We start from the raw sequence: 12299 nt of genomic DNA, 5'->3' as shown, positions 1-12299 counted from the left end.
GATGAAGACAATGACAATGTTATTCAAAAGAGAATTAATAAGAATACTCAAAAAAATTCAAACTAAAAGTAGTATTTATTTAGACTATCATTTTTAGACCAAATATTTAGACTATCGATTTTATAAAGTTACAAACATTTTTTTTGAGTGATATTGACTCTGTTACAATGTAGTATCTATTCATAGCTACTTTCTCAACCAAATGATGAATGCAAACATTTATTTTAGTGACAATTATAATGAATTTCCTATATTATCTTGGATTCATATACTTTGAGTTACAAATTTAAATAAAAAAATTCGACATTAAATTACATATGTATAAACTTCTCCTATATAATCTTGCATTGGTATAGTTTCAAATATTTATTTAAATATAAACATTGGGCATTAACCCATTCGTGCAATGCGCATGTAAAACTAGTAATATAATAATTCTCAACATCCCCCTCAAGCTAGAGCGTGAATATCAAAAGCTCCAAACTTGTTACACAAATATTCAACTCTAAGACCCCTTAAACCTTTGATGAAGATGTAAGCCAATTGGTCATTTGTACCTACAAATGAGGTAACAATTTCTCCGGATGCAATCTTTTCACGAACAAAATGACAATCAATCTCGATGTGTTTTGTTCTCTCATGAAAGACAGGATTGGATGCAATATGCAAAGCTGCTTGATTGTCACACATCAGTTTAATCGGTCCTTTCATGTAGAATTTTAATTTAGATAGGAGATGCATTAACCAGATTAGTTCACATGTTCTCAAAGCTATTGACCAATATTCTGCCTCTACACTAGATCGAGCCACCACATTTTGCTTCTTACTTTTCCAAGATATTAGGTTGCCTCCAAGAAAAAACACAGTATCCTGATGTTGATTTGCTATCCCAGGGGCATCCAGCCCAATCAGCATCAATATAACCAATAATCTCTGTATTTTCATGATCCTTGTATAACACTCCAATCCCGGGAGACTTCTTGATGTATCGTAGAATCCTTATGACAGCATCCCAATGGCTGTTACATGGAGAGGCCAAAAATTGACTCACAATACTTACTGCAAAAGAAATGTCAGGATGGGTGACTGTTAAGTACAATAGTTTTCCAACCAACCATCGATATCTCCCTGGATCTGAAAAGAGTTCCCCTTGTTCTGGTACAAGCTTAATATTAAGATCCATGGAGTATCAATTGGTCTGCAATCAAGCATACCTGTTTCCTCTAATATGTCTAAAGCATATTTTCGTTGAGATATACAAATCCCTTGCTTTGACTAGTCAACTTCTATCCCTAAGAGGTATTTTAATTTTCCAAAATCTTTTGTCTCAAAGTGTTAAAAATGATGTTGCTTTAACTGGATCATTCCTTCCGCATCATCTCATGTGATAACAATATCATCGACATAAACAACAAGATAAATACTTTTACCTTGTTGATGCCGATAGAACACAGAATGATCCACTTTGCTCCTAATTAACCAAAAATCTTGTAGAACTGTGCTAAAGCGTCCAAACCAGGCATGTGGAGACTGTTTCAATCTATAAATAGAGTGTTTTAATTTCCAAACCAAGTTAGTCTCCCCCCCTTGAGCAACAAATCCAGGAGCCTGCTCCATATATAATTCCTCTTTGAGATCCCCATGTAAGAATGCATTCTTGATGTCTAATTGGTATAGAGCACTAGTACAAAAAAACACATTCGCTAGACCTGTAAAAGTCTTTCTGCTACACCTGTAGAGGTGTGGCGGATGGAAGTGACTCTAAAAGTGATTGACTTTCCGCTACACCCACACCTGTAGAGGTGTAGCGGAAAGCTTATGAATTTTTTAATTTTTTTATACACACTTTTCGCTACACCCGCTCACAGAAAGTATTTTTTAATAAAAAAATATATGACTTTCCACTACACCCGCTGGAGCGGGTGTGGTGGAAAGTCATATATATATATATATATATATATATATATATATATACACACACACACACACACACAATTGCATATTCATTTCTACAATTCCATTTTTAAGCTAAAATGTTGAGTGCTTGACAAATAATTTAGGATAATAACAACAAATGATTTAATGTAAAATTATGAACCTTTCAAAAATATTATGCTCAGCAACTCACGCCACTATGGCAGTATTCCTAACATCTACTTAGATAAACAGATATACAAGTCATTGACTTTAACATAATATTAGAAAAATGAAAATCAAAGCATTCTAAAAATACAAAAGGAAGCAATGGAAAAGCAGAGGGTTCAATCAAGTCATACTTTGTCCACAATTTGTGTCTTTTCATCATCATCCATTTCATCAAGATTGTTGCTAAGAAATAAGAGTTTATTACCGAAATGGTCCCTCGACTATTGTGAAATTACCAATTTGGTCCTCGACAATTTTTCGTGCTCAATTAAGTCCCTCGACTTTGAAAATTTTAACCAATTTGGTCCTCAGTTTATTTTGTCGTTAAACATCCGTTAAATCATGACCAAATTTGTAATTTTGCTATAGTCAAGGGACCATTTCAGTGAAAATTTATTACCAATTTGGTCCCTTGACTATAACAAAATTACCAATTTGGTCCCGATTTAACGAATGTTTAACAGAAAAATAAACGGAGGACTAAATTGGTTAAATTTTTCAAAGTCGAGGGACTTAATTGGTCACAAAAAATTTTTGAGGACCAAATTGGTAATTTCGCAATAGTCGAGGGACCATTTTGGTAATAAACTCTAAGAAATAATGTCATGCAATTCACTACTACAGAAAAAGGATACCACGTCGCCCAATCAACGTCGATTTTTTAAAAACCGATGTTATATGTCAATAAAATAAAACAAAAATAATATATATTATTTACGACGTCGGTTCTATGTTTTAAATAATTTTTTTAAAAAATAATTAAAGACATACGATGTCGGTTCTACATCGTATGTTTTAAATAAATTTAAAAAAAAAATTTAAAGACATATGGCGTCGGTTCTAAATAAAGAACCAACGTCGTATGTTCTAAATAATTTTTTTAAAAAAAATGTATGTTCTAAATAATTTTGATTTAAAAAAAAATTAAGACATACGACGTCGATTTTACTGTGAACCGACGTCATATGTTCTGAATTAAAAAAAAACTTTGAGACTTATACTTAATGCATATCTGTACGCACTCTCATCTCGCAAATCTGTACGCTACGGACTGTCTCTCTCTCTCGCAAATCTGCGCACTAGCTCTCTCTCTCTCACACAAATCTGCCAGTGAAACAGCAGGTGTATTCCATCTTCCTTCCTCTTCTTCATTATTCAATACACTTGCAGCAATATAGATAGCCTAAAAGAATAGCCAATAATATAGGGAAATTTTTAAAATAATAGCGAAACAGCAGGTACGTCCTCTTCCTTCCTCTTCTTCATTATTCATTATACTTGCAAGATGTATAACTTCATTATTCATTATACTTTGCAAAAAAATAATTCATTTTCGAAGGTGTATTAATTTTTTTTTTGTGTTGGAAGGCAGATGTTGAGCAAGCGGCGGAAACTCACTGGCTTTCGTTTTCTCCTGGTTCAGCGGTAGAGGAGGCAAGGTGGTTGATGGCGTCAGCTCATCACCTCTCCATTTCCGTCGTGGAAACTCACTCCATGCAGCTCATCCCCCGACTTTGTCCACCTCCACCGACGCATCCACGGCTCTCTCCCTCGCGTTCTCTTCGCCACCGAGACCACCAACCACCACTTCCTCCTCGCGGCCGGCGACCGCCAAGGAAGAATATGTCTCGTGGATCGGGACCTTTATTGGATACAAACTGCATCCTCGTGGATCTGGACCTTCTCTTCTCAGCCTCTTCAACTCTTACACTGGGCGTTGCTTCTTCAAGCTACTACTACCATCTCCCAACAATGGAGGATCTGCCGCTCATTGATTTTACAGTTTTTTATTATTAAAAAGAGATATGGCGTCAGTTTTTTGACGCCGTAACTCTATTTAATTTTTTAAAAACGAGATACGACGTCGGTTTTTTGAAAAAACCAACATCGTAAGTACTTATTTAAAATTTTAAAAATAATATATCACGTCAATTTTTAAAAACCGACGTCGTATAATTTATTTATAACGTCTGCTAGAACTACGCCGAAAAATAACCGACGTTAAAAGGTATTTTTGTAGTAGTGATTTCTTTCAAGATGCAACTTGTCAATAAGTCCTGAAATTGGATTCCCAGATTTCTTATCCTCTTTCACCATACGAGCTAGATCATCCCAACTCATTCCTTTTGCAAGTGCAACACGGATTGCTAAGATAGCAGCATGAACATCTTCCAAATTATATTCTATCAATTCTGCCATTTTAACACAATGCTCGACTTCGTTCTTCAGTGTTAAAAGACAATTTTCCTACAACATGGAAAAAGAAATTTATACTAACTGAAGTAACATTATCTGAAAATATCCACTGGTTCCAGTTCACCATATGAAAAAATATGCCAAATGCAAAAATATCATGCTTACATAGAAAGCATTAGCACCCAGTCCAAACTGAAAAGTTGCAAATTTGAAATAAAATCACAAAAAAATAAAATAAAATGATGTACCCTGTCATATCCAAGTTGTCTCACATCCTCAAGCCTTCTTGTTCTTATATGCTTCCTCAATTTCTAGCTTAAGCTTTTACTGAGTAAACAAAGCACATGAGATAGTTCTGATCCAAGGAAAAGTAAGAATTATAAAAGAGATGAACTAAAGAGAAATGTTATTGAAATCAGATTTATCCATATATGTCATATTTGAATACAAAGAATCAACATTGGCCAAACCAATGTGCACAATGCAAAGATACTAGAATCCAGTGAACAACTATCCTATAAAAGAAAAAAGAAGACGAAAACGATGCCAAAGATGAATAAGTTCACCTTCAGTACAGAGTGGTAAGAATCTGACAGGCCCGTGTACTTTCCAACCATGGTCACTCTTACCTGTTAATCAAATAGGATTGAGTTTAGAAAGAGGAAAACAAATAAAAGGGAATCATTTCCTTTCAAAATTTAGGAATTTAGGGAACCTACTGGTTTATGTAGCAAGTCACAAAGTTCAATTCATGTTCCTTTGCAACTCTGAGGGTGATAAAGAACAATATCATAACAATAGAAAAAATAGATTACAATGTAATAACTATGCTCAATATTCAGGAAAAAAAAAGTTCCAAAATCCAAACAATAAATTATTGAAGAATAATACAATGCAACAATCAAGGAGCCTATTAGACAAACCCATTGAGGTTCAGGGCTCTCAAAATGGCCTTATGCGCCTTCTAGTCCTAAACCAAAAGAAACAAATGATTTACTATGCATTGTATCAAAATATAAAGGAAAGATTAGAAACAAACAAACTATATATACTACAATTACTCACTCTTAGCTGCAAAGGAACATGCCATATGTTGGAAACATCATAAAGAGAGACAATATTCTCTACTTGGGAGTGAAAAACATGCAGAGAACATCAAAAGTAGCCTTACAAATTAAACTGCATATAGAATAGGTCCATACATGATATGCACTAATCATACCGGAACATGGCAAAACCGGGAAATTTCTCCTTGACATTCTCATCAAGTTGCTGATAAAAAATAGAAATCATCCTCAGAAGTCAGTCCGTCAATCCTTATATTTAGGTGAAATAAACATACACACATCACTTGCATTAAGAAGAACCAGACAGAGAGATACCGTAGTGCTATGCAGAGAACCTTACCAACGCGATATGAGAATTGTCTTAATGCCTCAATAAATGGCATCAACTCAGTGTCACCTACACCAAATAAGAGAGGTAATTCTCAGTCCAACCTATGCAGAGAAAGAATTAATGCTATCCCATGTGAAGATAATTGTTAGTGTACCTATAGTTCCACCCAGTTCTATGACACATACATCAGCTGGGCCATCTTTTCCATCAACTGGAATGGCTGCTACGCGTTCAATCCATTCTTGAATGGCATTTGTAATGTGAGGGACAACCTGAACAAGAATTGTATCATACATGTAACAAACTGACACTATATACGATGAACACAAAGTAAAAATTCCAAATATAAGACAAACCTGAACAGTTTTACCCAAATAATCTCCTCTTCTCTCCTTTTCAAAAATGCATAAATATTGACCAGTAACTCTACTTAGGCTAGGTTGAGTAGGTTTTTTCATTGGTTTAATCAAAGCAGATATGGGCTATTTCCCCTTAAAAATTGTCATTAACATGAATTTGCAATAGACACAGAAGCACATCAAGCAAAGTATAGTTGTTTGGTAAAAAATTGTAAGTACAATAACTCTAAAATTCGAAATAAATAAACAAAAACTCAATAAATTTCTTAAAATATCACAATAATAACAATATTTGAAATAAATCAACAGAAAATTGAAATAAATTAAATATAAAATAAATAAATAAATCGATAGTTCCGGAGTGGTGGCAGTCGTGAGTGAGGCAGCTCCGGCGGAAAAAGGGCGGCTGAGGCTTGGCGGTGGCATCGGATGGCAGCTTCCGCAGAGGAAGGGAGGCGGCGACGGCGGCGGCTTCAGATCTGTTGGCGGCAAAATGGAGAGGAAATGGTGGTCGACAGATCTGAAGGCATCACATCCCTCTAAATTAAGCCTAGAGCTGAGTGTGATACGGTGATATATTACATTCATCTGATTCAATTAAGCTTAAGCATCTTCAAGGAGTGGTTTCATTGCTTCGCTGTAATGTCGGAGGGAATGGTCGCGATGAAGAAGCACTAGAAAAGGAGAAATGGAGAAGTATGCTCGTAGATCTGAGTGACGTGATTCTTGAGAAAAGGGGATAGACTTTTCCCAGCACCACTAAGATTAGGTGCGGCGAAAAGTAAACTATTAAAATAATATGTAACTTTCAGCGGCACCTACTGGTAGGAGGTGCCACGGAAAGTTACTTATTATTTTAATAATTTACTTTTCGCGGTACCTAATCTCAGTGGGTGCCGCTAAAAGTAGTGTTTTTTTTTTTTTTAATTTTAGAGAATTCACTACACCACACCTCTTTTAAGAGGTGTAGTGTAAAGCTATACTTATATGATCAATTTTGTAGTAGTGGAGGCCAATGATGTATAGCAGCAATAGAGAAAGATCTAGATGAAAGAGATCTTGGCCACAGGTGAGAATGTATTAGTGTAATCAACGCCAAACACTTGAGTGTACCCGTTTGCTACGAGTCGAGCCTTGAGTTTGTCTATATGTCCATCTGGTCCAACTTTGACGTTATAGACCCATCGACAACCAACAACTGTTTTGCCAGGAGGTAATGGAACCAAGTCCCAAGTTCCCGAGGAATGTAAAACAGCTATTTCATCTACCATAGCTTGTTGCCAACCAGGATGAGAAAGAGCCTCCTTAACCGATTTAGGAACAGAAACAGATGATAAACTGGAGATGAAGGCATTATAAACAGGGGGAAAACGATGATAAGAGACAAAATTATATATAGGATATGGATTGCGGGTAGACCTGTTTACTTACCCGACTAGCAATGGAAGGACTGGAAACTGGAGCAGGAACCGGATCCAAGGGAAGAGACAGCTCATGAGATGAATCAGCAGGTTCAATGTTTGCAGCAGTAGTGGTCGATGGCAATGTTAACCGACGATATAGTGTGGGTTTGTGATGGATTGGGAGGTAGGACACTAGGAGGTAGTGGCATTTCTATCCCACCTTCAAACGAGGAAACTGGTAGGACATCAGGAAAAGAATCCACAACCCCTGTAGAGTCAGATGAAAATAATGGAGAGTTTTCAAAGAAGGTAACATTTGGTGATACATAGAATCGACGTGTGTCAGGGCAATAACATCTGAAACCTTTTTGAACCCTAGAGTACCACACAAAAATACATTTCAAAGACTTGGGTGCGAGTTTATCACGGCCAGGAGTAATATCCTGAACAAAACAAGTGCAACCAAAAACCTTAAGTGGAAGTTTGTGTAATGGCTCTTGAGGAAACAGTAGGTTGTAAGGTATTTTGCCGTGTAAAGCAGATGATGGCATACAGTTAATAAGATAACATGAATGAAGGATAGCATCTCCCTAGAAACAAGAAGGGACCTTATAGTGAAGAAGCATAGTCCGAGCAGTCTCCACTAGATGTATATTCTTCCGTTCAGACACACCATTTTGTTGTGGGGTGTTCGGACAAGAAGACTCATGGAGAATACCCTCCGAGTCAAGAAGGGTAGACAAAGGAGTATTGAAATATTCCTTGGCATTTTCACTCCGAAGAATTTTAATAGACACTCCAAACTGATTTTTAATTTCATTATGAAACTTTTGCAAGATGTGAAATAGTTCAGAGCGTCGTTGCATTAGGAAAACCCAAGTACAACGAGAAAAGTTATCAATAAGTAACAAAATACCTAAAACCTAACACAGATGTGACACGACTAGGACCCCAAATATCACTGTGAACTAAAGAGAAAGGAAATGAGGTTCTGGAATGCTTTCCATACTGACAAGATTCACACTCTAGTGAAGACAACTTTAGAGATATGGTTCAAGTTGTTGTAGTTTCTTCAAACTCGGATGACCTAGACGACAATGAGTAAGGGAAGGAAAAATAGTAGCACTACAGACAACGGAAGTAGGGGTGGATAAGCATTATAGTCCTTTTGATTCATACCCCGAGCCAATCGTCTTCCCCAAACGACGGTCCTGTATAATAACAAAATCGGAAGAAAAAGTAACTAGGCAATCCAGAGAGTGAGTAAGTTGACAAATGGAAATCAAGTTAAAGGGACATGTAGGTATATACAGAACTGATGATAAAGGTAAATTAGGAAGAGGCCTTGCTTTACCAACACCATGAGCAGTACATATGGATCCATTACCAAATACAATTGATGGAAGAGACTTAGAATCTATGAAGTGAGTTAATAAAGAAGAATTAACACAGATATGTTCAGAAGCACCTGAATCAAGGACCCATGATCTAAGAGGGCCAGATTGAGAAACATGGGAAGTGTGAGTATCTTTGGTGTGAGCTACAGGAGTGACAACAGCAGCTTGGGCAATAGCTTTAAATCAGGCAAACTCTTCATATTCTGTAAGAGAGATAGTTTTAGAACCTGAACCTTCCTGTTTGAGCTCAGCCACATTTGTAGGGGCAAGCGCCGGTCTCCCATGCAACTTCCAACATCGATCCCGTGTGTGTCCAGATCGATTGCAGTAATCGCAATATCTAGTGTTTTTCTGCCCGCTACGGTCTTTATTTCAGTTGCCCAAATAGTTACCTCGACCTCCTTGGATCACAAGAGCATATTGATCTGTGGTGGGTGCAGAAATCTCACCAGGTGATAGAGTAATCAGGCAAGCAGCATTCGACCCGGACCACCAGCACTGACCCGAAGGCAACAACGGTCACCCGTTATACAAAGACGACACATTGAAGATGAGTGGTCAGCACATTGAAGAGGAGTTACTTCTCACCATCATTATCAACAGCTCCACTACCATTGAAGGCTCACCATCATTAAACAACTGTTACAAGTCACAAAGAGTCGTTGTACCTCAAGTATAAGAAGAGCCCTGTTGTAGAGGAGAGGGGGCTCTGTTTCTGACACACAAACACTCTTGTACTCAAACAAATTTGCACTTCACTTTCCTAATATTACTCTGGTAACATATTTACAGTCATTGGTGCTCTTGTTGAGAGCTGAGATCACATCTCAGGCAACACTTCACACATTACAAAAAATTAACTTATCATTGTAGATGACTCGATCAGGATTTGGCAGCTCCCATGGATCTTGTTACTCATTTTTCTCCATGTCGACGCCAATGAGGCCACCGAAGCCATAGCCCTTGTTGGTAAACCGCTTGAAGCCGCCATCACGTGATCACCAGAGCTGAGGAGCTAGAGCAACACCGACGAGATCACCGACATGCCAGAGGCGGTGTAGTAGGCCGGGTCGTTGCCTTACATGGCGGCATGTCCGCCTCCTCAAAGTCCGTCTGCCTTCTCAAATGCGTCCACCTCCTCCACGTGTTCGCCTCCTCAAGTGACGTCCGCCTCATCAAGTGCGTTCGCCTCCTCAAGTTGCATCTGCCTCCGAGCATGCGCGCAGGAGGGTGAAGGGATGCGAGAGAGGACCCAGCGATTATCAATGCGCTTATTGGTCATGGTCCGCCCTAGTCAATTTTGTTAAAAAACAAAAATTAAATATTACATATATATATATATATATATATATATATATATATATATATATTACATACTCTATTCCCTTAGGGCCAACACGGGATCCGATCCCGCTAGCTACCGGACGGAAGGGCGTTTTTTGAACCGAGCTCATGGCTTGGTTACGAAAACGTTATCCCCTAAGGGATGGTACGGGGCCTGACCTCGCTCACTACCCTATGGAAGAGCCAACCTTTGACCAAGCCTACGGCCAGTCAAATTAAGCTATGAACGTGCTCACGAAAAAACAATTACAAAAAAAAAAAACAAAAAAAAAAGCAAAACAAAAAACAAACCACCGAAAACAAAATCAAAAGAAATTGTTTTTTAAAACAAACAAACAAACGAACCAAAAAACCAAAAAAAAATCAAAAAAATAATAATAATCATAAAAGCAGCCGAGGTCGCGCCTCGGCTATGGCAGCCGATTCTGATCCGCGGCGCTTCAATCCCGTTCAATGTTGCCGTAATCTTATGGTTCAGTTTGTGTCAAGTGTTGATTGGTTGGTTGCTTATCCTTCAAGTTAGAACGGATTGGGGGTCCTAAATTTCTGCTTGGTTGCAAAGGCTGTGAATTTTTCTTCTGGTAAGGGAAACTTTTCTTTGGTGAAATGGTTGTCTATTATCCTTGCTACTGGGACTTTTCTAGTTGCTGCCAAAGTGGTACATCTGCATTTTCTGCCATATTTGCCAAATAGGAAGAACCCTCAATGTCAAGAAATTCATTCCCTTCATTCTTATGACACAAACTACATTCAGAATTATTTTATGGAATCTAGATCGGCCGTGGCCGAGGCAACAGCCAGAAGTGGTCCTTATTTCTCCAGACCATCCATTATTCTCGATGACTAGTGTCCAGTGCTACCAATGGATTGGTGTATCTCCATTTTAGTTTGTTGCTTGGTTTGAGTTTGTTTTTGCAGTCGACCAGTGTTCATGCTCACGGTATGATTGGCCGAGATGTGCTCTGTCCGACGACTCTTCAATGGTCAGATGCTCAATCCGGGTTGTTGCCTGGAAATCTGCTTTGATGTGAATCCAGTCTAGACTATCTTATTGTTGCTCTGGGATTGATTGTTAGTGTCGTTTTTATGGTTTTCCGGCATGACCGAGACTTGCTGGGGAGATTTGCATGGCGTCTGTTGCACCAGTAAGGAATTGCTAGACTCAAAATATGGCGTCATGGAGTTTTGGGAATCTGAGTATTGGTATTTGGCGGTGGTGTTTCCACCGTTACACTTAGGTGTCTCTGGTTTTTCTTCAATCACTAAGGCAAGATCACTCTCAGAGGAACGCCCTAGTTTTTTAGTGACAACCCACTCGTATGCACTTCCAAGCTGGAATAGCCCCGAGATCAGATCATGGCATTAAAGTTGGTGACTAACATGGTGTTCTCGAATAGAAGGTAAGGTACAACGAAAGGGAAGGATTTCAGGGTTGGAAGGATATTGAGAAACGACATAGTTGCTGGGATATAGCAGACAACCCGCGAAGGGAGTGTAGCTTCGGGTATGAACATTGTCATGGGAAGAAAAATACAGAAGAGAGTGAAAGAATAAAATGGCAGTATCAACTTCCTCAAAAGGAAGAAGAAAAAAATCAAATTTCCTTTCTTCCAAATGCTTACCTTCGATCTAACGATGTCAGGCAAACAAAGTCAACATGGCAACAAATTCATAGTCCTTGACATAGCTACAATTCATGGCAGACTTAGTAGGCCCATGTTGCTTTTGCTAAAGAAATATGCAGTTCAAGTCACCAGTGTCTTCAAAGTATCAAAAAAAATTTAATTATGGCCGAGGTCATGCCTCAGCCAAAATTCCCATGGCCGAGGTCCCGCACCTCGGTCACAGTGGCCGAGGTCCCGCACCTCGGTCACAGTGGCCGAGGTCTCGCCTCGGCTACGATCGGCCGAGGCCCCGTGCCTCAGCCACAATTCTCTTGCCGCTCGACAAAAAAAAACTGATGAGGAGGTGGATGCAGGATCAACGGGGGCAGTAAAAAGCAGAAAGATTACTCCCAAGCCATCTCAACCACTCTGGCTGGCTAGGGAGTGGGGGGG

The 12299-nt window shown here is 38.6% G+C and overlaps 1 protein-coding gene and 2 long non-coding RNA genes across 4 annotated transcripts; all 3 read right to left on the bottom strand.

Moving 5' to 3' along the window:
• Positions 1-4106: 4106 nt before the first annotated feature.
• On the bottom strand, positions 4107-5469 carry LOC115998737. Of its 2 annotated transcripts, none has more exons than XR_004093959.1 (6): positions 5407-5469; positions 5265-5311; positions 5061-5108; positions 4908-4970; positions 4590-4696; positions 4107-4392 (listed from the first exon to the last, which is right to left on the bottom strand). It is a non-coding gene; the product is annotated as an uncharacterized LOC115998737 (long non-coding RNA). The 2 variants fall into 2 exon arrangements; XR_004093958.1 differs by having other exon boundaries at positions 4590-4668.
• A 91-nt stretch (positions 5470-5560) lies between these two features.
• On the bottom strand, positions 5561-6844 carry LOC115998746. Its single transcript, XR_004093960.1, has 3 exons — positions 5894-6844; positions 5749-5805; positions 5561-5613 (listed from the first exon to the last, which is right to left on the bottom strand). It is a non-coding gene; the product is annotated as an uncharacterized LOC115998746 (long non-coding RNA).
• Positions 6845-7141: 297 nt separating this feature from the next.
• Positions 7142-7594, bottom strand: LOC116009796 (uncharacterized mitochondrial protein AtMg00820-like). The gene is made up of 2 exons (XM_031248931.1): positions 7530-7594; positions 7142-7436 (listed from the first exon to the last, which is right to left on the bottom strand). The coding sequence occupies exons 1-2, from the start codon at positions 7592-7594 to the stop codon at positions 7142-7144; spliced, it is 360 nt and encodes a 119-aa protein (XP_031104791.1).
• Positions 7595-12299: the final 4705 nt, after the last annotated feature.

This window comes from Ipomoea triloba, chromosome 1 (genome assembly GCF_003576645.1).
Source record: "Ipomoea triloba cultivar NCNSP0323 chromosome 1, ASM357664v1".
Taxonomy (NCBI): Eukaryota; Viridiplantae; Streptophyta; class Magnoliopsida; order Solanales; family Convolvulaceae; genus Ipomoea; species Ipomoea triloba.
The sequence above is the reverse complement of the archived record's forward strand: the minus strand, read 5'-3'. Positions and strand labels throughout refer to the sequence as shown.